We start from the raw sequence: 24,391 nt of genomic DNA, 5'->3' as shown, positions 1-24,391 counted from the left end.
CCGACCTACCTCCACCCGCCTGAACGATTCCCACAGGAGCTTCGAGATTTGCAATCTGTTCAGATCATGGCAAACAAGCTGGAATCTTGGAGCCTGATGTACATTATTTAGCCATGTAAGAAAACAGAGGCGTCCATGAAATTGCAGGTAAGCTGCAGAAAAAGAAAAAGAAAAAATCTCCTACGTAGGTATTTCTCTGGATCCACGCGCCGTGAATGGACTACGGTACGGTACCGTACCATTTATGGGGTTACATCAAACCGTCAGGACTTTTTACACTTTGCGGCTGAACTGCCATTCGCTCACCTGCTCTCTCCAAGCAAGCAAGCAAGCAAGCAAGCAAGCAAGCACAGCACCCCCGGTTGTTGGGCGCGATCGGTCCAGTCCTCAGGCATGGGGCATAATACGGTAAGCACGATGGTGGCACAAACGGGATAGATAACCGCTGGGCGTATTTCAATCCTGGTTTCCGGATATCCAGTTTAAGCAGTCATTTAACCGATGGTGCAACATTGGGTGGGAAGCAAGGCGTTTTTTTTCTTGTTTGTCTTTGTTGGATTTATCCATCCGCTTCATTTGGTCTGCATAGGTACCTAGGTACATACCTACGATACGAGCAAGCGCTCATATTCCGCGGCTATCTTTCACTATTTCTTTATTCCAATTTCATCTCTTGTTTCCCCAAGACTTCAGCCAATCAATGATGGATTCGAGTGACAACAAGGATGGTCCTGTCAATTCAGCTGGGCGTTTAGGAGCCGCAATTAGCACATATCATTCTCCCCTCCAGGAACAGAAACACGGGCTGCTCGCTTCATTCTGAAAGCTGGAGGTCATCATGGTTGGGCATTCGGAGTTGTCTAACCCACCACAATCCGCAGTAGCTGCTGCCTGCTGCGCCCCATTCCAGATGATCCGCAACCCCTCATTTGCTACCACGCCAGGTCCGCCATGCGTGCAGCCTTACCAATGCTACTTACCCAGATAAGTTAATAAGTCACTCTGCGCCTCCACTGAAATGCACTGCTTCGCGCGGATGAGCACATCGCCAACACAGCACCGAAACCAGCTCTGGCCCTTTCTTCATGCCCGAGTGAGACCAGACCGGTATTTAACACCGGCTCCCTCCAAACCCCATAGCCTGTATCCAGTTGGATTAGATCCACCTTGTTGAATTGAGTTTGCCTAGACCACAATCATCGGCCTCGCTCACAACAAGACAATCAATCACATAATACATCACCAGGCAAATTTGATAGGCCCGGTACAAGGGCGGGATTCAAATGTCAAACACAGAGGCGCCTCCACCAGCTGCGAAGATTGGACGCCCGGCGCAATGGAACGAGTCTAAGTCTCGCAAGTTGGCGAGATTGTACATGTACACGACCTTACCCATAGAAAAGATCATCAAAGCACTTGATGATGGTTTCTTCAAGCCAGGGCAAGTAAACATAAATGACTGCGGTTTACATCGTGCCAAAACCACTAACAAGCATCAAACCAGGCGCAACTCGGCCCAAAAGACGCTAAACAAGATGCTGGGCCATGATCCTCGGTACTTGCGTCCAGAAGGGCGTGAAGAGATGAATGACCGGATAAAAGGCCTGGCACATTCCACCAGCCGTAGGAGAAGCAGAACAGACACGTCACGGACATCTCCGGAGATCAACAGCCCAATCGATCGAGGCGATTACCAGGCTTGCCGCGACAAGGAGACCATGGTGGAGAATTTCGGCTTACACCCTCTGAAAACCCAACCGGATGAACTCCGCGACTTCAAGGTCGAGTCGCCATCTGATTATTCACCGACTGCACTCACGGCACCTTCCCCCGGCGTACACTCCCTCAACGCCTACTCGCCTGCTGCATACTCTCCATACCAGTCTCATAACCCATGGCACCGCTCCCAAATGTCGCCGCTACACATTGATACTTCATCTGGAGCGCCTACACCGAATACGCCATCTGGAATCGAGTCTCATGCAAGCTACCCGGATGCTCTATTTGTACCGAAGCCTCTTGCGCAAAGCAACACTGTACTCTCATCTTCGACTACCGCCACCACGGCCAGCATTCGCGACCTCAAGGAAAGATTGTCCATGGCGTCGACAACATTTGCGAAGCAGGTGTCATCTCTTATACGCCAGTGGACGATAGGCAGCGAAACCAACTTACCTCTTCAGCCCCATTCAGGGGCAGGTAAAGGGACGGATCCGGATCAGATCGAGGTGGACATGTGGAGAAGGCCTCTCCCTGGAGAGTTCTTCAAGGCTATCGACATGTGTGATCAAGATCCAGATAACTGGCAGGAGATTGCAGATATGATATATTGTATTTCGGACTTCTGGCTTCTTCCCAACAGCAAACTATCCGATATGGCCCGACAATATCTGGAGAAACCAACTCCGGCTGCCTTGGATGAGCGCGACTGTTTCGGCAACACCCTTTTGCACCTATTTGGAACCTACGTCGTGGATGCATCAGATTGCGACTACGTCTTCCGGAAGATGATTTGGCCAGCAACCACAGAACAACTGTGCGCGACAAACACCGGAGGGCAGACATTCCTTCACGTCCTTGCTAAACCATGGTTTTTAGGCCTGGAAGAATCCACTGCGGCGCTTCTGCAGCTGCTTTCACATGTCCAGGTTACATGTCCAAAAATCTTCACGCAATGTGACGTTTATGGCCAGACCTTCTTCCATCACATGCAGTCGACGATGCAACCAAACCAAACCGGCCACGCGGCAATGTCGACAATTCTGCAAATGTTTGACAAATCACTCATGCCGCAACGCGATGCCTTTGGTAGCAAGCCAATTGTCGATTCGAACTTTGCAGCTCCAAGGAGACAGCATATCCCGCCGCTATCTCCATTGGCAGAAGAGATGGGGTCACCCACGTCAAGCATCGGTGCCGCATGGCCAGGACAGGACTCTCCATCAGAGCGTCTTGCCAAGCACACTGCTTTGATGAAAATCGTTACAGGGGCCGACAACAATCCGTCGCTCGAGGACGAGGAGGGACGGAACTGCCTGCACTGCCTGGCCGAGGTTATCCTCGATAGCGACAAGCTGCAAGAGAAGTGTGCTTCGCCGTCCAATAGTCGACGGCCTCCTAAGAGGGCATACGATCAGAAAGGCACAGAGAAGTCGCCAAAGCAGGGCCCTGGCGACAAGACAGTTGACAACATTATCAGCCAGATCACATATGATGGCCCTCTAGCCAGCCGTCTGAAGTATCTCAGGGGTCTACTCAGCTGCCCTGGAATAGATCCGAACCATTACAGCAAGGACGGTAACACAGTTCTCATGGCGTTCATTCAACACCTTACAGACGTGGACGAAGACAAGCACCGAAACTTGGCCGCGATTCTCAACACGCTGATTGATGTAGAAGGAAAAGGCCGAGGTCCTATCCTCGAGGCCCGAAACCGGAACGGAGAGACTCCACTTCTCATGGCTGCTAGATTGGGGCGAAAGACGGCGTTAAAGACGCTGCTGGAGCGAGGTGCCAACGTGCATGCCCGCGACGTGAATAAAAGGGGAATTTTGGACATTATTGACGAGCAGTTGGGGTCTGTTGAAGCAAGGCAAGACACCACTGTCTACGGCAGACTTGAGGCTTGCAGAGTCTTGCTCACAGGAAGGTACAAGGAAGACTGGGCCGGTGGAGATGAAGTGTGCCAGAAGCCCAGCATTCTTGATGAGTGGCAGGTGAAGAAGACATAGGATGCTAGTTGCTGTTGGGGGGATGACTAAGAAGGAGGTTTACGATATTTATGTGCATTTGGGCGTGTTTGGGAACTATTCATCTATCTTGGGCATGTACTTTAGAGATACCCGATGCTGTGGCTTCATTCTTTTTTTTTGGTTTTTCTTTCTCTTTCTTTCTTTGGGCTGTGGAAAAGGAGTCTGCGCATCGCGGTTGTAAACGTTTAATGAGTATATGATGACTATTCTTTTTCTTACTATTTCTAATGGTCCTCTGGTACACAGACTGAGGGTCTTGGAACAGGATGCATTGGTGAATAGTGACAGGCAATGAAGTGACCTGCCCACCATAGACCAAAATACCTACCCAACTTACGCAGGATCAGTTGCCCCCGCATCCCCACGTCCGTTCAACGGCTACTGATCGGCTATGCTTTCCCGAGCGGGAACCTGGACCAACTAAAACGTCCGAAGTTGAGCCACCGCGAGCCATTTCTCAATATATTCTCAGTCTATTCAATTGAACTTGGACTGCTTGTTACTCTGTTTTTATAGCAAATAGCCCTGTGTCAGCCAACCCGCATCAAGTCTGGGAACATTCTGATGCTGAAAATCTCCAGGATAGTCAGACCCAAAAAACTTCAATTCAAACGTGCCTCGTTCGTCGCAGTGCGCCTCAGGTCCTTTTCTTTCACATCCACATACCAGAAAATGGCAGACACAAAATCAGCACGAGACCCTATCGTTGAAGCTCTTCACGAGTTTACAACGTCAGTACTACACCAAACTTGGACTTATTTCCTATACCAGTACCAGTACGCACTAACAAGATCACAGATGTGATGTCTCGGACGCGCTCTGCAAGCTCAAGTTCCGCAACGGAGGCTTCCTCTCGGGCCTCATCATGTGGTCCCCGGAACGACAATCCGGAACGACCAAGATTGTCGGACCGGCTTACACGGTCAAATACGTGTCCAACGACGACCCTACGCCAAAGCTTTCATACCACTATGTATGGATTCCTTCAGCCTTTTGCTTGCTGGGCGCACATGATTTTATTGCATCATCATCACATATCAGCGCCTGAGTGGGAAAACGATCGAGGCTGGAAATGGGTGATGTTGCCAACTGACTCCGATCACTTGTACGATAGATCGACTCTGTTCCCCAAGGCGCCGTGATCTTTGTCTCATGCCCGCCGAGAGTGCCGAATGCGGTCTATGGCGGCCTGATGTCGACTCGGGCCCAGGCAAGTGGTGCTGTTGGGTCTGTCATAGATGGCCGCTTCAGGGATGTTCAGGAGCATAGGGATCTGAACTATCCGGTTTGTTTATCTGAATTCACTATCCGTCCACCCACGACATGCACAGAACTAATCAGAGCCCTTCAACTCCATGCATGCGCAAGTAGATCTTTGCGCGCGACACAGGGACATCGCCACCCGCTGAGCTGGTCAAGGTGGTCGGCGTCAACGTCCCGGTGAAGCTGGCTACGAACGATCAGGACATGACGGTCAATGCGGGCGATTATCTGATCGCGGACCTCAACGGCGTGGTGGTGTTGCCTAAGGCTCTAGCCGAGCAGGCATTGCCTCTGATGAAGAAGCAGGTGGAGGCGGACTCCAAGATGGCAGAGGAAATCAAGAAGGGGATGTCGTTTACGGAGGCGAGCAAGAAGTTTAGAAATTAAGGCTATGATACATACTCAACCTATGAATGTCGCCGCCACAGGGAGCAATCCATGATTTAAAGAAAAGCCACCAAGATAATATTGATCCAGTGAAAAAAGGTCCATTTCCATGCCTGGCTGTCGACATGGTTAGAGCGCCTTGTCCTTACTATTCAACCCAAAGATGGACTACTCTGTTTTGTTGTCAAGTGAGTAAATAAAGCAACCAGTTGAGTGGTTGATTCAACCGACCTGATCATTCAAACAAGTTTATCACTACCAAAGCCGGCGTTGCGCTGTTTGAGAGGGTTCTAGGCTGAATTCCTTTGAACAACGGGCCGCGTGTTGTTAGCAACATTCAACTGGTTACTCACTCGTAGCATCTTTCCTGGCTCCTTACATTGCTATTTATGGCAGATGCACACCCTGGTACAATTTCCACCGAGCGATTCTCTGACGACATACAAATTCATTGAACGCCACGAGTTTGAAGGAGAAAGTATCGACAATGTCTGACAACCAAGATGGGGGTTTCAAGCCCACCTGGAGCTTCGCAGGCCTTGGAGCTGCCACTGCTGCATCTACCACTAGCCGGAGGTCGAGCCGCAAACATCCAGGTACCGGAGGGGGAAGAAGCAGCCCGACGCCGTCGGTGGCACCTTCGCAGAGAACTGTGACTTCTAAATCAGCCGATCGCACATCGCAGCGATCTACTGCCCCGGCCTCGTCTTCCACCTCGACTTCTACCCACAAATCGAAAAATCAGTCCAGGGAAGATGACGACAAAACCATCACGAGCCAGCGCCGCCCCGCAGCGAGGGGAGTTGGTACACGAGAATGCGCCGTCTGCACAGAAGAATTTCCAGACTCGAACTTTCCCACCAAGGCCGTCACCAGCGCATGCAGCCACGCGATAAATACTTGCAAGACCTGTCTCAAGACATCGATCCGCTCGGACATGAACAACAAGTTCTGGCACCGCATATCCTGCCCAGAGTGCGGCGCCTCTCTGATGCAAGAAGACGTGGAGCGCCATGCAGAACCGGAAACAATCGAAAAGTACCGAAAGCTCAAGGAGAATGCCGACCGGCAGGCATCGCCCAGCTTTCGCTGGTGCGCCGCGGGCTGCGGCGCGGGACAGGAGCACTCCGGCGGGCCCAACCAGCCCATGATGATCTGCCAGCAGTGCAATGCCAAATCCTGCTTCAACCACGAAAGCCGATGGCATGAAGGGTTCACTTGCAGGCAGTGGGACAAGGTTACGGAGCCGGATGAGTCCGTGGCATCGACAAGGAGGGCGCCCGCTGTGGCAAGATCTGAGACATCTTCCAGAAGAAGCTTGTTCAGTGGTGCCTCCGAGGCTTCTAAAAGACGAGACAAATCCAGCAGCGCGTCTGTGGCACCCTCGGGGGCGGTGTCAACGGTATCCTCTCGAAGGCCACTGTCTACGACAACTTCGGTTGCATCATCGCGAGCATCTGTACGCTCAACTACCCCAAAACTCACAAGCGCATCAACACGGATCAACGCATCTGGAGCATCAAACTTGTCTAGAGCAACATCGCCGACACCAAGCCAAAGCAGCTCGAGAACTGTTCGCCCTCCACCACCCTCAGCTGCCTCGTCTGCCAGCCACATCTCCCGCGGTAGACAAGGCAGCAGCACGACTTCGAGGTCAGGAAATGTGTCAGACCGTCAGTTGAGCGAAAGAAGGCTGATATCGATCCGTGAAGAAGAAGAGGCGACAAACATAAAGTTCAGCATGGAGCTGGCCCGAAGGCTCCAGCTAGATGAAGATAGAGCCACCGCAAAGTTTTACGAGGACGAAAGCCTAAAGACTGCCCGAGAGCTTGCTGCCGAATTCGCCGCCGAGGAGCACGCCAGTCGAGAGAAACTCAGCTTGGGCCTCGCACGCCGGCTACAGGAGGAGTGGCACGCCATGGACGAGGAAGAAAGAGAAAAGAGCAGCGCAAGCGTGGCGCGCCGCCTCCAGGAAGCAGAGGACGCGTCTTTAGCGAACACGGACTTTATGATAGCCCAGCGCCTCCATCAGGAGGAAGAGGCAAGAGCTCGCTCCGGGGGCCAGCACTGGGATCCTGAGCTCCGCGGCGGCGGCATCACTTTAAGTCGGCCACGTTCACCCAGGAGCAGGAGGGACAGCCGGCGACACGGTCGTGACCACGACTCCCGCCATCGCTCCAGCCGTTCTGGCCGAGACGATGAGAGACGGCACCGCCATGGACGGCCGAGCGAGCTAGACGACATCCGTCCGCACAGGAGGCGGGAGAGGGAGGAGCACGAAGATCCTCACGAAATACGGAGGCTTTACGAAGAACAGAAACAAAAGGAGGAGCGAGAGAGGCGCGTCCGCAAAGAAGAGCAGCTTGCCGCAACACAGACACGCCAAGATAAAGAAAAAGAGGAACTTGAAGAAGCAGCCCGGAAGCAGGAGGCGCTGAGAGAGCAGAAGAGACGGGAGGTGGCGGCTGCCACAGCCGAACGGGAGCGGGAGCAGCAGGCAGCGGCTGCTCAGCTGAAGAACAGGAGAGAAGCAGCGCGTGCCGAGAGGGCGCGCATGGCGGCCGAACGAGGTATCCCACAGCCCGCTGCAGGTGCTGCGCAAACCTATGTGCAGGCCGACGCAATTCAAGAGGCGAAGATGAGGCGCAAGCAAGAGCGGGCGAGCCAGGCGGCCATCAAATTGCTGTCAAGACCTTGCCCTGAGTGCAAGTTTGACACTTTTAAAGCTGAAGGATGGTGAGTTTCCCCTGGCCCCTGGATCCCTTTTGGGGCTGGCAGTAGCAAATGAAAAAGGGAGCATAACTCGTATTACTCGAGCTTCTCCCCCCATCTAATACCTACCACTTTAGGAAAGAGGGCGACAAATGATCTACTAACACATACATTTGAAAATAGCGATCACATTACCTGCAGCGCGTGCCATCATCAGTGGTGTTGGGTGTGCCGCTCCGCCTGGACAGATATGGGCTGTTCAAATCTGGGCTGTGCTGGAGGATGAAGATATATGAAAGACTCGTGCTAGGTTGTGTTAACATGGCCAGTGCCTAGATATAAAGATATGACAGCGTTGTTCTTTTGTTCCGTGCACTGATAGCTGAATAGCCTCTAGCTTGCGTAGCGATAGTTTGGCTGTTCACACGTGGCAGCCTGTCAATCATTTTATCTTTCACCATTTATTTCCCGTGAAATTTTGGACTGGTACCTAGGATTTACTATTAGTGTGCAGCAGGCTCCATTTTAACATATCCGGGATCCCCTCATATAACACCAGTATCAGAGAAAAGTAGGCTCTTGACTGAGCGTCTACCACAGTTTTTATACGTTCTTTTATAGTGAACAATCCGGAAGACTTACTCCCTTCCAAACGGACCAATATGCAGACAAACAAGAGACCCAAAGAAATCTCTCTTCTGAATTCAGCAAAAGGGGTAGGAAGAGTTGGCGCCCGGCTGAGTTTGCTGAAAGATTTACACGAGACTACGTCTCGAGAGTTTGATGAAGCCGATGTGAGGACATGTTATCAGCCAAAGGAGGCTACAAAGCGCGGACTCCTGAGCTTTCGCTAGCTCGACTTCCTGGAGTACAGGAAGGTGGTGTGATGTCATAGGCGTGCAAGATGTCTACCCACCCCATCCCGACATACTTAAACAGTTTTACACGTGGCTGGGCTTAATGAAGACGCAGAAGGTCTATGCTGTGCTAGGCCTGTCATCCCTGGCTGTGCGAATGAAGTCTTTGATCTTGCGTCCGGTTCCGTAGAGTATATCGGCTTTCGGCTTGTAGATATGGTGTCGATCTGAAGCGCGTCGGGTGTTCTCGATTACTCGTGGCAGAGAGCTGTTTACCACAGCTTTGAAAAGGTTTTCAACACCTTCGCGATTTTTGGCAGAGCATTCCAGGTATCTTTCGGCACCAATAGCTCTTGCCGCCTCTTCGCCCTAAAATACCCCGCACAGCCCGATGATCAGTGATATGCTCGTGCGTAAAACGGACATCCATCCATCGCCAGGCTGTATTACGTGTACTCACATCATAGCGTGAAACAATCTTGCACTCCGGGATAAATGCAAGTTCAAGATGAGGCCTTCGACGGTCACTCTTTAGGCCTGCAAGAAATACCGGTACTCCCTCGGCGTTTTTGCGAGCTTCATCTATCCACTGCAGAATCGGGGTTAGCAGTTGAAGTGACCGTGCAAAGATGACATTTTACCCGTCACTTCACTTACACGAGTTGTACAGGAAGACAGCGAGGCCGAATCGCCAATCGAATAGCAGATGACAATTGCGTCCCACCAACTCTGGGCAAGATAACTAATGTCACTCTCTTCCTGACCGCCACCACAGTCGTGTAGCTCGAGGCGGCAGGAGGTACCTCCTCCGCATGGGAGAAGAACTGAGTGCAGGTCTTTGTTGGTGGGGTTGTACTCCTTGTCAAAGTGTGCCGTGATAAATTGTCTAGGGAACACACAAGCTTAGAATCAGCAAAGCACATATAAGTATATTCTTGCGTTTCACCGGAGGGGCCGGCGTGGTGGCTTTTACTTGATCAAGCTGCTCTTTCCTACAGTCGCATCGCCGACAAGAGCAATCTGCATGCGGTAGTCTCCGCACTGGGTGTCCTGTGGGCTCAGAACCCTGGGGCGGTCATCCTCCATTGGCGGAGGCCCCTCGAGGGTGAACATTGAGCTTAAGCGCGATGACAGGCCATGGATTGTCCGGTGGCTAGCCCCATTTGGTGTACCTGACCGATCCGGCTCCGTAAGCTTATTGATATTGAGACTCAGTCGCCGCGGGCTCGTATCGGCGCCGCCTTGAAAGGCGGAACGTCGACGTGATGAAAAAAAGACATCACCCAGGGACGTTCCCGGGCGTTCCAGATCGGGTCCATCGGGGCGGTTACTTGCTGTCGAACTTTTGCGGCTGCGCCTAGAAAAAGCTCTTGTGAGGATATCGAGGCGTGCCAGCTTTCTAGGTGGCTCTTGGGGGTGCTTGTTTTCATCATTGTCGTTGTCAAAATCCATTGACAGCTGCCCGGGTTGCTTCTTCTGCAGTTTTTTGTGAGGCTTTTCCTGGGAGGGCTGTTTCCGTTGCTGGTGTGCCTGGCTCTCCTGTTGCTGTTGCTGCTCATCGTATGGCGGCCTGTCAGTTCATGTCTCACAAAAGCCAAAGTTGTGTCTTGCTGTTGATGAAGTGGCGGAGTGGACATGTATTGCGGGGCATCGACAGCCAAGAACGTTGCCTGGCCTCATGGTTTTTCGTTTGGGCAAGAGAGACAACCCAATCAAGGGCAAAAATTCGATTCCGGTAGCGATCAATACCAAATTCGAAATGGCTATGAAGACAAGACCGATAGTGATCGCTCCTTCCTCGCAAGATATATCTCCCCGTACCATAGTAATGCTAGTAACGCCCCCGCCATGTGCATACTGGTGAACCAAGGAGGTGCAGTTGCCTCGAAAGAGCAATGAAAAGAGCAGGGGAAAATGGAAGCCAGAGCCATAGCTAGAGGGAGGGGGGGTGGAATGAGTAAAAAAGGGACTGGGCTTTTTCCCCCATAGATTAAGAGAAAGGTTCGCCAGACTAACCTTGTGCCAAGCAACGCGACGCTGGGCATCGGCCTCACGTGGCAAAGAGTAGTGCACCACCGGAGGCCGCTCTCTTTTGTCGTGAGCCGAGTTGAGAGGCCCGATGTATTTCAAATGCTCTCCCGGAGTCTTTGCACGATCAGTTTGATGAACAGCCCCATCTGCTGGAGTTCCCGGCCGATCCCCCACGTAGAAAGCGTGGGCAGACTTGCCACCATTGCCGCCTTCAAACTCATCTCTCCGTCGCTTGGCCAGCCGCACAATTCCCGTGGGGTACGACTTCAACTCGCGCTGGTACCTCTCAATCGGGCTGATGGGATCAGGCAGAGCTGATAGCCATGAAGAGAAGCCCGGGTGGATGACTGAGTTTCCCTGCTCGTCCAAGTCGGCGTACAACGGTTCCGTAATCATCTCCACGTCGTCCTTGTTAATACTGCCATTGCGTCGACCTCTGCCGGCTGTGAACTGAAATGGTCCATCAGGAGTTGTTGATCCTATTGACTGTGAACGTTCCGGATGGTTGGGACGCAGAAACGCGTCCATAGGCCAGTCTAGGTCCATCATGTTGGACGATAGAAGCTAGGCTCCTTCGGGTAAGAACCCTTGACGTTGTTCTGATATGTCAACCCTGGAGACTTTTCTTTGGTTTTGAACCACCTGTAAAAGTATAGATCGAGATCCCCTAAACCGAAGGAAAGTGAATGATTTTATGCTTTTCGAAGTCGTGGAAAATCTGCATTGACATGAGTTGACAAGGCTCGTGGTGGGGAGGTAGCGATGTAAACAAGCAGGCATCAAGCCGCGAGATCTGCGCAGAACTTGGAAGTCAGTGGGTCCTTGGTACCGCGTTTGCTTCCCTTGGGCGTCTGCCAGCTTTATCTCATCCCTGATTCATTCTGCTCTCACCTTAGAAACGCGTCTGTTTCTTTGTATCAGTGGCAGGCCTGATATGGTTCTAGCATCACCCAAGCACCAGTTTGGTTGCCGTGTTATCCCCCAGAGGTATCGGTTTACCAAATTGTACCCGCTTGGTTTCCTCCAGTAAAAACGCAATTTGAAGGGCAGAAGCATTAAGAAGCTAAAAACTCGATCTCCTAGAATTATATGGTCCTCCTTGCATTCCTAGTTATTAGGATAAATATCATGCGCTGGTGCTCCACATGTGTACAAGGATGGCGCATTGCGTTAGGCGGTACCAACTCCCAAGTTACCCAATTCAACGCCTGTCTGGATAGTTCTGGAGGGAGAGCTGTGGCGCTCTTTGTTGATACTGCAGACATACTCCCTTGCATCATTCAAAAAATAATGCATCATCAGCTGGCTTTTTCTTTGCAACGGAGATGTGCGAAACACAAAAGCAAGACGTTTAACCCACTTCGTCGCGTATTGTTCCCCTTTCCACCTTACTGACTAGACTATTATCTAGCATGCTAAAAAAACGCTCCAAATACCGCACTACGTCTATGTTGCTATGCTATTCGTCCCATCCACTCAAGAACGATTGAACGTGGTATATACGGCGTAGCTGATGATTACATGAATGCCTACCTACCTGTCTACCTGCCCTAGGTACCTGCCAAGTTTGGTAGCGAGAGATCTGGTCAATTGGCAAACTTCATTGTCCCTCTTTTTTACAGGCTTGCAACCGCAGCTGACCAGACAATTTCGAGTACCGGAAAATCATTAGCAATCCTACATATTGGGAACAGCATCGAAGGTATGTCGTTGATAACCGGTTGAAGAGTCCAAGCCGTGCGAAGAAAAGACCTCACACTAAGCCTACGGGAAATAGAAAGGCGAAGTTTTGAAGCACCACGTGCGACTCGGTGTTGGTTTCACACTGTGTCTCTACCGGGTCTAGCCGCCTTGCCGCGTCGGTAGGCAATGTTTGAAATGTTTCTTCGCTTTATGTTCGACAATATCAACACAAATAGGATAGTCGACTTGTGATTTTTTTTTCGTGGGGAATTAAAAAAAAGTCATAGCTTACATATTTATTCAGCCTCTAATTTTTGCACCTCTGTCCCGTTGCCGCCTCAATGCGTTGAGCATGCAACCTTTGATGTTCAGTCCGGTGCGCCGACTCGGTTTCCGAGCAGCAAGCTCCGTGATCCGGGCGGCATCCCGAGGATGGAAAAGCCCAACGACGTGCAAGGGCTGCCATTGCCACCGCCGGATCAGCAGCTCCCATCGTAGCCCTCAACGCCCCAGCATGACCGGTGAAGGGTTACCACAAATGGCTAGCCGACCTCAAAACCGCGTCGCGGCTGCGTATTACCGAGGCGGCACGTCGCGAGCCATCATTTTCAACCAAAAGGACCTCCCTAAAGACAAAGAAGCATGGGCTCCGATATTCATAGGCTCCATAGGCAGTCCGGACCCTGCTTACGGTAGACAACTGGACGGAATGGGCGGTGGCATCTCCAGCCTTTCGAAGGCGTGCGTTATTGGCCCACCCACCGTGCCGGGCGCAGATGTGGACTACACTTTTGCGGCGCTGGGGGTTTTTGACAGCAGCGTTGACTACTCGAGCAACTGCGGCAACATGAGCGCCGCTGTAGGGCCTTTTGCCGTCGACTCGGGTCTAGTGCCTGTGCCGCCGGAGATGGTGTTCAAAGTTGTGAGGGGAGCGCTTTTGACGCCGGGCGATGACACCGCGGCCATGTTTACCGTGCGCATACACAACACAAACACGGGAAAGCTCATAAACGCGACTTTCCCAATCGTCCCCGGTGATGCCGACGCCCCGAGCGGCGTGGAGGCTGCATCTCATGGCACGTTCACCATCGACGGCGTGCCGGGGAGCGCGGCACCTGTGAAGTTGGACTTTGTGAGGCCGGCCGGATCGCGAACGGGGAAATTGCTGCCGACGGGGAACCTGGTCGATCAGGTGGAAACGCCGTTTGGTCGGGTGCGAGCAACGCTCATCGATGTAGGCAATCCGTGCTGCTTCGTGTCCGTCGCGGACCTGGGCGTCGAGGACCCAACCATGAGCGCCGCTGCAATCGATGCGGATGAAAACTTGTTGAATAGGCTCGAGGCGGTCAGGCGACGTTCGGCTGTCATGATGGGGCTGGCGACGTCCACCGACGATGTAGCTGGGAGCGTGCCCAAGATCGGATTCGTGTCTCGCCCAACCTTTGATGCAAAGGGTGCTGCCGTAGTCGTGCGGGCGATGTCGGTAGGGCAGCCTCACAAGGCAGTCCCGGTGACTGTTGCTCTTGCGTTAGCTGCTGCTGCAAAGCTTGACGGAAGTGTTGTTGCCGACTGTGTGGTAGGCAACCAGCAGTCTGTGGATGGTTCTGGGAGCATCGACGTCCATCACGCAAGCGGTTCTTTGACGGTCGGGTCCAAATTTGATGCTGATGGAAATCTAGAACATGCGACTGTATACAGAACAGCCAGGCGTTTGATGGATGGAAAGATTTATTGGAAGTAATAGCACATTGGCGTCTATCCCGCTCCGAGAAACGCAAGAATCGTATCGTTCGGATGGCCAAGGTCTTTTCGTTTTGCTCTGTTGCTCAAATATGGAACAGAGAACCTTGATGCGCTTGTCTGGCAGTCTCTGATTTTTGGTAGCCTGTCGGAAAAATTTGGTCCAACACAAACAGCCGGCTGTCTGTCACTTTCTCTTCACCAGGAAACGACAAGGAACAACGGGCGTTCTACTCCCTAAGCTCAATATCAAGCTGAAAAGCTCTACCCAATTGCCGGTGCGGACTTTTATCTGAAAAAATAACAGGTCACATTGTACAATTCTTTCAAATCGACACATACAATCATACCCTTTCCAGCTTCAACTACTGCCACGAAGGTACTGAAAGTGGCCACCATGATCAACAGGACTGTCGAATATGAGGCCACGCATGCAACCAGCAAGGGAACCTACGAAATATCTCGCTGTGCTATCCGGGTCATCGATGAGGATTCCAAGGTGGCACGGGACTGGATACTCAGAGCAAGTCTGGCACGACAAGGCTTGATTGAAGGGGAAGCTCCCGCAAACGTCATGGCGTCCTGTGAACGAATACCCTCTTCGCTCAATCTACGGCAACTGAAGGATATAGAAGAAGATATACTGGAGCAATTTGATCTCGACAAGTCTGTTATTCAGTCTGTGGTCAAAGAAATACGTAAAGTCTTGCTGGTACAAGACAACTCCCGAACTATTCACAGCGAATGGGACAAAAATACTGACGACTGCTCTGACGTTTTATCTAGGCCTATCAGAGCCTGATCAGAGGTTGTAACCAGCCCACGGTATGTTATTCTTATGTCCAAGAAATGCACAATTCCTTGGCGAAGCAGCTTCTAATGGTTAACTACTTACAGGGTCTCGATCACCAGACGGATGTCGTCATGGAACTCGCTTTCAATCTCGCATTTCTCGCCTGGATCTTGGTGTTCATCATCAACTATTGAGATGTATCAAGTTACCTTCTCAACCAACAAGACACCAGAGAACAACGAAGACGACAAACCGAGGTCTACAGACAAATTTCGTGAACGAACCGAGGCACATAAGTCTTGTGGTTTGACTGGAAGGACTTTTTGCGATTGGAATCCCGTCAAAGGTCGAGCTAATGCACTTTGCCGTTCCAACTCAATACAATCCTGGTTTTGCCTCGGCAGGATCAACTAGTCGCCGCCTTCTCGTCGAAGGAGGTCAGAAGGAAGTTTTCATGATGAGTGTGTACAATAAACCACCCACAAGTGTATCATGTATGGCTGGTTATTTGGGTATTGAGGCGTTTTTATGCTGCCAAGAAGACAGCGGTCAGGCTGGCATCCAACAGCAAGACTTCACCTCGGTTCGCTTGCAGTATACCCTGAGATGCCTCGGCTGTTGGTAATTGCGGCTGATCGTATTCAATCTCGTAAAGGTAAAGGGAGGATTTGAAGTGTAGATATGCTACAACGAAAAGCCTCAATATACAGGCAGACAACGCAAGCATCACCAAATTTAGCCTAGGGCTGGGGCTTGAACGAATCAAAGTCGGTCAACCGAGGATATATCATTGATAAACTATAGGTTTTCATTGGATTGGACAAACAAGCCGCCAAGAACATGTAGACTATATCATGCAGCCATGTTTGTGAATTGTCGAATCAAAGCAAGCTGCGTGTACTACAGTATTCGTTAGGTACATGAACACCGGTCGAGCCGCCTACGCTCTGGTGGCCAAGCAGCTTTTTTTCCTGCTGTACGCCGGTGTACAACGCGTAGAAGGGCGTGGCATCTTTTACAGTTCATTCCCTTGCAGTGCCAAGTCCAACAAGAGAGTGGGAAAACCAGCAGTTTCCTTCAAGGGAGGACTTGTTTTTCTTTACGTTTAATACGCACAAAAAAGATCATGCCAAGAGATCCCGTGAATCAGCTTGATGTAACCCCCCGAATATTCTTTGCAGTCAGCACCCCAACGAAGAACGCCTGTTTACCGATAATTACTCCCTAAATCGGATATCGGCCTCGTGCAGTAAGTTCTTAGTACGTACGCGCTTCAGCTGAGCTCCAGTTAATTCTCTAGTCTCCCCAAGGTCGCAGTTACCAGCTTGTTTTACGAAGTAGTTCACGTTTTGCGGTGGCTTGGAGCAATTTAAAGGGATACCCAGTACGGAATCCAAGGTTTTGCAAACCTACCTATTTTGGGCAGTGCATATTTTGGTGATTTGCTGCATATATAAAATTTAAATTGAGGGTTCCTGGCTTGTCACCTGTCTCGTTTTATTCTGTACGGCAGAGGAGCTATGCAGCTATGCAGCTGTCAGCTCAGCGCAACAGTAATCATAACTTTAATTTTATCGGCCTTGCTTCTCAAAGTATGGTCTGAGGTGAGCTTCTATCTCTTTTATCGACAACTGAGACGTCGAGATAGTTTCCTAGTTTAGGTGTTCACAGAACGGCACAGCTACCGCGGAGTAATACTGCTGAACCAGGAAATGCCTGCCAACATTCTGTGCCAAGGATGTTGTAATCAATCAAGCAAAATGGTACCCAAGGTTTGGATGCACACCATCACAAGACTTCTGGGCAAACAAGCTTGCCCACTTCAGGCAGCTGCTCTGAATTGCTTGAATACTGTAAGCTACATTCTGTCTCCTTACTAAGCAAACATGCCGTAGGATTTCTTTTTGGGTCAGCAACCGTTTTACCGGTAATTCTTAATTGTTAGTTCTTTTTCTCTTTGCTTTTCTTTCATTGTTCTTCCCGTCTCCCCGCATGGCTTTTCGTCACCTGGTAAATAAAGCTGGCTTGGCCAAGTTCGATCCCTTGAGATTTGTCGTTAATGGATTGGGCATATCCTTTTCCGTGCACAAAACGTAAACTCCACTATCTCCACATTGCCACAAACTACGACCCGCAGAAATTACCCCATATGGAGTCCTAGCCGAGCCGCTGCCATCCTATATGGTCCACCTCTCTCAACTAGCGCGGCTTTCACCGTCTCACGCAGCGGTGGCCGGGACAGCCTTAACAGGGTTGGGAAGAAAATCCTTCCAAACCTCCTCCTGGGCCCAGTCTACCCCGCACACCACATCTTCCCCTCAACCACTAAGAAATGAACTGTGGACAACCCCCAAGACATTCTGGGCTAAACCCCCCGGCAGATACACCCAACGACCTTTCGCCTCCCTTGAAAAACAAATCCAATTTGAATGAGCTAGCGAATTGGAACTTCGCCAATCGGGGCTTTGGTGATTGAGTCGCAACCTGGTCCTTCCTGGGGGAGAAACCGATCTTGTCAACGCAGCCCGTTAAACGTCCGACCGTCCGAGTCGGACGGTCCGACAGGTGCTTTTGTGGTGCCGCCTAAGGCAGGGTGACGCTGCCACCCACACTTTCTTTTACCACCCGTTCAAGTCCCGAACTACTTCGCACAGCATGTCCCACGCGGCAGCTTGAGCTCAGCCTACCACTTGATATTAAGCCACGCATTTCATCAAAGTTATGAGCAGCCACCTGCTTCATATGATTCTGGTTGATGCGCTATATTACTTGAAATATCTTCCTTTCCCGTCAATACGTCGTGTTGTGCAACCAGACCACTCCCACAACAAAAAACAAGCCCGGCAGTTGAACTGTTTGAGCAAAAAGGAAAAGGAGAAAGAAAGAAAGCTAACTAGAAATAATAACCGACTGTCAAAGAACGGGGAACCCCAACATTTCCCCACAACGTCTCTCCACAAGGATTCCAGCACTACCACGTATGTAGGTATGGAGCTGAAAACTCTCGCCAGCCGACTTTCAGCATGGATGTCTGCGCCTCTAGCCAAGGTTAAAGCAACGTGCCAAGGACATGGTCTGTATGTAGTCAGAATGAGGGGGAGGGTCCCAAATTTGATACCCTGTACGGGGTAACTCTTGGCTAAACAAGGTGCCCATATCAGCTGCCCAGAGCGGTTGGGGTTGTACTTTCCTTTCCCACAGACTTTGTGTATGTGGTAGAGAGACAAAAAAAAACCCCAATGGTCGGGCCAACCTGGCAACGCAGTATACCTGGTAGGGAACAGGAACAAGATGTCACCTGAGTTGATGCAAGCGCACAACGCAGTGAGGGTCGAATAGGCAAGCAAGCTACGTGCTCAAGAGTCAGCGCACCTCGAGGGGTTCCACGGAGCTTTACTATCATACTAGTTGCGTGTCACCGAATAGGAGGCTGCATGTCCTCGTGTGTTGCCAAGCCCTATGTGGAATCGAGAGGAGCAATATCCTTGATGTGGTAAGTCGTGGACCCTCATCAAAGTCGAGATCCTTTGACTTTTTTGTACTGTACCTTTCGCCTCCCTTGTCCACCACCCTCCAGCCGACCTTGTTACCCCATTCGGGCAAGACCGCTAGGTAGGTACCCCATACCCCCAACATGAGATCAGTGTAACTTGGTTCTGTACCAGGAGGTATTAAATCCCCAGTTCTACCCCGTCCCATCATCCAATGTTCACCAAGGGTCCCTCTTTTACCTCGTTCCTTTATTTCTCATTGCCAGTTGGCGTGTTCTCTTTTTTGCTCTAAGTGAAAAAGGACGAGCGAAGATCCAATCGGCAATCTTTGGTATCGGATCCTCCAGGCATATTTCCCCCCTGGAGTTTGCTTGCGGGCACTATACGATACTCCCGTGACTTGCAATCGAGGACCAAAGGCCGATACAAGCAGTAAACAGGATGTCCGACTTGGAAAAGGAGAAGCCCCAGGGCATCGAGGCCGAACAGGCGGCCAGCATCGAGTCCCCGACAACGACTCGGCCCCGGCCAGAGGACTTCAACTTCACCCCGGAGGAGCAGAAGAAGATCAAACGGCGCATGGATCTTCGAATCGTCACCACCCTCGGCTTCATGTACTGCGTTTCGCTCATGGACCGCACCAACCTGGGAGCGGCCAGTATTGCTGGCATGGACAGGGAATTGCGCCTCGACGTCGGCGACCGATATGTGAGTGGTTTCCCAGTCTTTACACTCGGTTTCTCTGGGTAACTACCTTGTATGTTTTGGAGTATTCAGCTGACCAGCTGGTGCCCAAATAATGTAGAGCATCATTACTTTGGTCTTTTTCATCACATACACGCTCTTTCAACCACCATCAACCGTCATTGTGCGTGCTGTCGGCCCACGGGTTCACCTTGCACTCATCACGCTTCTTTGGGGTGCCGTGATGATTGGTATGGGCTTTGCTCCCGACTGGGGCGCGATGGCTGGACTACGTGTTTTGCTAGGTATCCTCGAGGCTGGATTCTTTCCTAGCTGTGTGTATTTGCTCAGCACGTGGTACACCAGATGTGAGTGTTTTCTTGTGTTGCTCGATACTCGTGAGTGAACAATGCTGATAATGACCTTGCTTTTACTCAACAGACGAGGTTGGCAGACGTTACTCCGTCTTTTATCTCATTGGATGCGTTGCAAGCGCCTTCAGCGGTATCCTTGCCTTTGGTCTGATGCAAATGGCAGGCCTGGGTAATCTCAATGGGTGAGTGACGGTATTTCTTTTTGTCTTTTAATGGAATGAAAGGGGTCACTTCAACAGTGTCCAACTTTGCCGGGCCGCAGCCCCTTGCTATGTTTGGCAAAAACAAAGAACCTGTCATCTCATTTGGACCTAGAAAGCAAACTAACCGGCATTTCGCAACGTAGATGGCGTTGGATTTTCATTATCGAGGGTATCATTACCTGTCTCCTCGGTATTTCCGGCTACTGGCTGCTCGTCAATTTCCCCGACTCGACACGATCCAACTGGAGCTTCCTGGGCGAACGCGAGCGGGCATGGATTGTCGCCAAGATTGACGCCGACCGTGGAGACGTCAAGACTCAGCCGTTCAGCTGGAAGAAGTGGCTGGGCGGCGGCGCCGATATCAAGATCTGGATGTACGCCTTCATCTTCTTCAACTCGACCACCATCACCTACTCGCTGGCCTACTTCATGCCCATCATCCTCAACCTCAGCCTCGGCTTTGACGTCGGCACGTCGCAGTGCCTCGTCGCTCCCCCATACGTCTTTGCCGGCATCATCATGTTTACCGGCGCCGCCCTCGGCGACAAGTACCACGTGCGCGGCCCCATCATCGTCTTCAACATGCTGCTCTGCGTCATCGGCCTGCCCATCCTGGGCTTCCACACCGACGCCAAGGTCCGCTACTTTGGCATTTTCCTATGCACCGCCGGCGCCAACGCGAACATCCCTGCCGTCATGTCGTACCAGGCCAACAACATCCGCGGCCAGTGGAAACGCGCCTTTTGCAGCGCTACCCTCGTCGCTATGGGCGGCATCGGCGGCATCGCGGGCAGCCTCGTCTTCCGCAACCAGGACAAGCCCGGGTACCGGCCCGGCCTGTACGCCTGCATCACCTGCGCTATCTGCAACATCCTCTGCGTCGGAATTCTCACCCTTCTCTTCAAGAGGGAGAACGACAAGGCGGACAAGGAGGGCAAGCAGCTCGAGTGCTCTGCGGGCGACGATTTCCAACCCGGGTTTAGGTACACCTACTAAAGGGACTTTGATGACTGCATGGGATGACAACGGAATAAAATGTAATTACGGCTGGATTTCTCTTCTATATGGTTTCAAGCGTTGGGAGACGGGTACACGGTTAGCGCTATGATTCCTAGGAATGGACATGAATTGATCTTGATCGTCTTATCAGAAAAGTATAGTATATTTTGTTGATATATCTCGAGCGTAACTTATTCCCCATCTTCGTCAGTCACGTCCCGAAACAAGAACATCTCTTCTGTTCACTCCCCGACTTTGAAATATTCCTCGCGGAACACTTGTTTCCCATTTGAGTATAGTTAAAATCAAGGAGCTGCCATTCCTTACGCTTCACTGGTATAAAGGGACGCATCCCTGCTGCATGGTCGCAACTGACTTGTAAGCTTCCTGACAATGAGATTGTCGATCACAAGACCAGCAACAAGTCAATATAAAATATTTGCTTGTGATTAAACGGCCGATCATACCAGGCAAAGCTCTTGCTCCCTTTATATACAGCAAGCTTTGTTGTCTATATTGTTTCGAGATATTGACGACGACGCATTAAAATATTGTGTGGGTTCAGGTGGCCGCCCCTTAACCAGACAGCAGCCCACCTAACGTAGAGCTTCGTTTGTGTATTTAGGATCATAAATTTGATCCCTCCTAACACGCCAGACTACAGATTTTGTCCGTCACCACATATGTGGTTGCTGGTCATTATCTTGAAATTCGGGTACCTTTACAAGCAGTTGCTCGGAATAAAATCCGGAGACATTCCGCTTATTTTGCTCAAGGCCTGCCAAGATGCAAATGAATATCAGACAGACTTTTATGAAGAGACAAGGTTAGCCACGTAGCGCCCTATATTGCGCACTGGATAGATAGTATTAATTATAGGGAGCCTAGGGTACTGGGTCTACACTGGTTCTAATTCATGCCAAAAAGACCCGACATGAGAAAGCCCTCCACCCGGACTGTCGGCTGTACTGCAAAAAAGGATGGGCATTCTCTCCGTCCCTCGAGCATAGAATCACTTCCCCTGACCCACTGCTCTCCCAACTGACATGAACTCAAAAGCCAAAATCGCCATTACGCGTCAGCACGATGCTCAGAGGCAGCCCTATCGTCCGAGCTGGTGCTCCTAAATTCCGGAGAGCTTGATTTCTCCTCAACCACGTCGGAAACTGAATGGCCGATGGTAGCATCTGTGCCCCCGAGCTCTTCAAGGGTTTTCCTCGCCGTCTCTGGAAGCAGAAGGGTCGTGAAGAAGCCCAGAGCCATGATGCAGGCAAAGATCTGCATGATGTGGTTGAGCCACGGGGCAGCCCACTTCGGGTCCGTCTTGGCAAGGGTCGGGTTGGCACCAATGTCCTTCAAAGGTCCAAATACGACTTGTGCAATGATGGCACCCATTTTGCCAGATGCTGCTGAAATGCCGTGACTAGTGGATCGGTAGCGTGTCGGGAAGACTTCGCCTGGGATGATAAAGGTGGTGCTGTTGGGTCCGCAGTTGAAGAAGAACTGGGCGATGGTGTAGAGAGCCAAAAGCTCGTTGCCGGTGAGGTCCCAGAACTTGAAGCCAATGACGAAGAAGATAAGTGTCAGGGCAAAGAATCCAAAAAGCTGGATAGGTTTGCGTCCGACAGTGTCAATGAGCCCGGCCGATACCCAATATCCGGGGACGGCACCGGCGAGAACGAGAACGAGGTTGCCAACGGCAGTGTTGTAAAGGACCTGGTACATGTTGCTGCCGCCTGACCAGCCGATCGCGTTCAGAATAATGGGGTTGTTGAGACCAAGTCCGTAGAATGCAATGTCCTACAATATGGAGTTGTCAGCCAGTTTATTCAGGATAAATTGTTGTCATCCTCGGGAATATCGATGAACCTACCAAGAAAAACCAGGACAAGGCACAGCCGAGAAGGACTTTCAGGTTCTTCCACTGCTTGTAGTGCCTCATGAACTCTGCTCGCGAAGCTGTCTCCTCCTCGGGGCTCTCAGTGACAGCGGTAGTGGCGTTGGCGTCAGACTTGAGCGCCCCCCTGGCGGTGTCTGCGTCGTTCTCGACGTCAAAAGTATACCGTGGGGTCTCGGGTATTGTCAAGCGGAAATAGAGAGCGATGCAACCAGGAATAGCGCCAAAGCCAATGATAAGCCTCCACATCCTGTCAACAGCAGTAAGGCAAGCACCTGTCGTTGAACAAGTGGCCGGGCTAGAGGCCAGTTCAAGCTGCGATTTGAATGCCGCCGAGAGGACGAGCAGAACCAGGGCAGCGCAAAGCTGACCAATGCCTTGCATGGCAAACACGGCGTTCATCATGAAGCCGCGCCACTTGGTGGTCGCAAACTCGGAAGTGATCGTAGCCGATAGGGGGTAGTCTCCACCAATGCCGATGCCCTATACGGAATTTTAGGGTCAAGGTCAGCTGCCTAGTGTACTTTGCTTGTCAATGAGGTCGAGCTGCAAGATGACATACCATGAGGATACGCCAGAAAACCAAGAGGCCGATGATGGAAACAGCCGGAGAGTTGGAGGACAAGGCCTGGATCAGAGTGGTTACGATAATGATGATAAGCTCAACACCATATATCTTCTTTCGTCCGATCCAGTCTGCAATGACTCCAAATCCGACCTGGCCAACAACAGTTCCGCAAGAGGTAGCGACTTTGATGGCTGTGTCATCCTGGCTTGAGATCTTGCCGTTGAAGTAGACAATGCCAAGGAGACTTGTAATCAGACCGACAGCAAAAATGTCGTACTGGCAGAGGGTTAGAGAGTTAGTATTGAAATCTACTAACAAATAGGAACGAGTAATGGCAGGTCGAGGAGACTCACCGAGTCGGTCATGAAACCTATACCTGCGATGCAGATAGTCCTGACATGGTACCACCCAAATGGTGCACGGTCAATCTCTGCAAGAGCCAGTCGGCGACGCTCGGCCCGGTCGTCGATGTGGGCAAACTGGTTGTTGAAGTTCTTGAAGGCCGCGTTGCCGCCAGCAGTCAAGTTGTTGGCCTTGACTGCTGCGATGCGCTCAGCATCAGGAGTTGTGACGACGCCCTCGGATGCCATTGTGGAAAAGAACCAAAGCAAGACAGACTAAAAGAATGACCAAAGGGATGCAGCTTGGTGTTTCCCAGAACACGAGGAGGAGAGAAGCAAGACTGGGAGGGCGAGGCTAGGATTTGACGGGAGGCAGAATAAATTTATTTATACCTGTACCTTATCTGGGCCAGGTAGGCCCGCAGCCCTTTGGAAACCTTGCGTGGTTGGCGAGGTGCCTACAAATTGGTTGACTTTTCGGTCTACATCTACCTTAGTTCTGGGCCCTGGCTGATGTGGGGGGAGCAGCGCAGTATCAACAAGGTCTAGCCAGGAAACAGGGGTTGGTGGCTCCTTCTTGCATCTGCTTAGCTGCCGTAACTACAGGTGCCCAGGG

The 24,391-nt window shown here is 51.3% G+C and overlaps 7 protein-coding genes across 7 annotated transcripts; 5 read left to right on the top strand and 2 right to left on the bottom strand.

Annotated features, from left to right (window-relative positions):
• The first annotated feature begins 1,003 nt into the window (after window positions 1-1,003).
• Window positions 1,004-3,966, top strand: MGG_03292 (uncharacterized protein). The gene is made up of 2 exons (XM_003716621.1): window positions 1,004-1,441; window positions 1,505-3,966. The coding sequence occupies exons 1-2, from the start codon at window positions 1,284-1,286 to the stop codon at window positions 3,729-3,731; spliced, it is 2,385 nt and encodes a 794-aa protein (XP_003716669.1). The 5' UTR covers window positions 1,004-1,283; the 3' UTR covers window positions 3,732-3,966.
• A 172-nt stretch (window positions 3,967-4,138) lies between these two features.
• On the top strand, window positions 4,139-5,512 carry MGG_03293 (uncharacterized protein). The gene is made up of 4 exons (XM_003716620.1): window positions 4,139-4,483; window positions 4,551-4,725; window positions 4,867-5,037; window positions 5,124-5,512. The coding sequence occupies exons 1-4, from the start codon at window positions 4,317-4,319 to the stop codon at window positions 5,400-5,402; spliced, it is 792 nt and encodes a 263-aa protein (XP_003716668.1). The 5' UTR covers window positions 4,139-4,316; the 3' UTR covers window positions 5,403-5,512.
• A 377-nt stretch (window positions 5,513-5,889) lies between these two features.
• Window positions 5,890-8,407, top strand: MGG_03294 (IBR domain-containing protein; the record flags this gene model as incomplete). Its single annotated transcript, XM_003716619.1, has 2 exons — window positions 5,890-8,138; window positions 8,298-8,407. The coding sequence occupies 2 exons, from the start codon at window positions 5,890-5,892 to the stop codon at window positions 8,398-8,400; spliced, it is 2,352 nt and encodes a 783-aa protein (XP_003716667.1). The 3' UTR covers window positions 8,401-8,407.
• Window positions 8,408-8,569: 162 nt separating this feature from the next.
• Window positions 8,570-11,941, bottom strand: MGG_03295 (uncharacterized protein). Its single transcript, XM_003716618.1, has 6 exons — window positions 11,894-11,941; window positions 10,988-11,795; window positions 9,945-10,522; window positions 9,629-9,857; window positions 9,432-9,560; window positions 8,570-9,340 (listed from the first exon to the last, which is right to left on the bottom strand). Exons 2-6 carry the CDS (start codon window positions 11,549-11,551, stop codon window positions 9,092-9,094), a joined length of 1,749 nt encoding a protein of 582 aa, XP_003716666.1. The 5' UTR covers window positions 11,552-11,795; window positions 11,894-11,941; the 3' UTR covers window positions 8,570-9,091.
• A 938-nt stretch (window positions 11,942-12,879) lies between these two features.
• Window positions 12,880-16,052, top strand: MGG_17119 (uncharacterized protein). Its single transcript, XM_003716617.1, has 3 exons — window positions 12,880-15,137; window positions 15,212-15,250; window positions 15,323-16,052. Exon 1 carries the CDS (start codon window positions 13,038-13,040, stop codon window positions 14,424-14,426), a length of 1,389 nt encoding a protein of 462 aa, XP_003716665.1. The 5' UTR covers window positions 12,880-13,037; the 3' UTR covers window positions 14,427-15,137; window positions 15,212-15,250; window positions 15,323-16,052.
• Window positions 16,053-18,985: 2,933 nt separating this feature from the next.
• MGG_03298 (uncharacterized protein) lies at window positions 18,986-21,127 on the top strand. The gene is made up of 4 exons (XM_003716616.1): window positions 18,986-19,417; window positions 19,515-19,761; window positions 19,835-19,949; window positions 20,114-21,127. The coding sequence occupies exons 1-4, from the start codon at window positions 19,151-19,153 to the stop codon at window positions 20,964-20,966; spliced, it is 1,482 nt and encodes a 493-aa protein (XP_003716664.1). The 5' UTR covers window positions 18,986-19,150; the 3' UTR covers window positions 20,967-21,127.
• A 672-nt stretch (window positions 21,128-21,799) lies between these two features.
• Window positions 21,800-24,158, bottom strand: MGG_03299 (phosphate:H+ symporter). The gene is made up of 4 exons (XM_003716615.1): window positions 23,788-24,158; window positions 23,429-23,710; window positions 22,843-23,349; window positions 21,800-22,769 (listed from the first exon to the last, which is right to left on the bottom strand). The coding sequence occupies exons 1-4, from the start codon at window positions 24,022-24,024 to the stop codon at window positions 22,041-22,043; spliced, it is 1,755 nt and encodes a 584-aa protein (XP_003716663.1). The 5' UTR covers window positions 24,025-24,158; the 3' UTR covers window positions 21,800-22,040.
• Between the last annotated feature and the right edge of the window lie 233 nt (window positions 24,159-24,391).

This window comes from Pyricularia oryzae, chromosome 4, assembly GCF_000002495.2.
Source record: "Pyricularia oryzae 70-15 chromosome 4, whole genome shotgun sequence".
NCBI lineage: Eukaryota > Fungi > Ascomycota > Sordariomycetes > Magnaporthales > Pyriculariaceae > Pyricularia > Pyricularia oryzae.
This window is presented reverse-complemented; position numbering and strand designations above follow the sequence as displayed.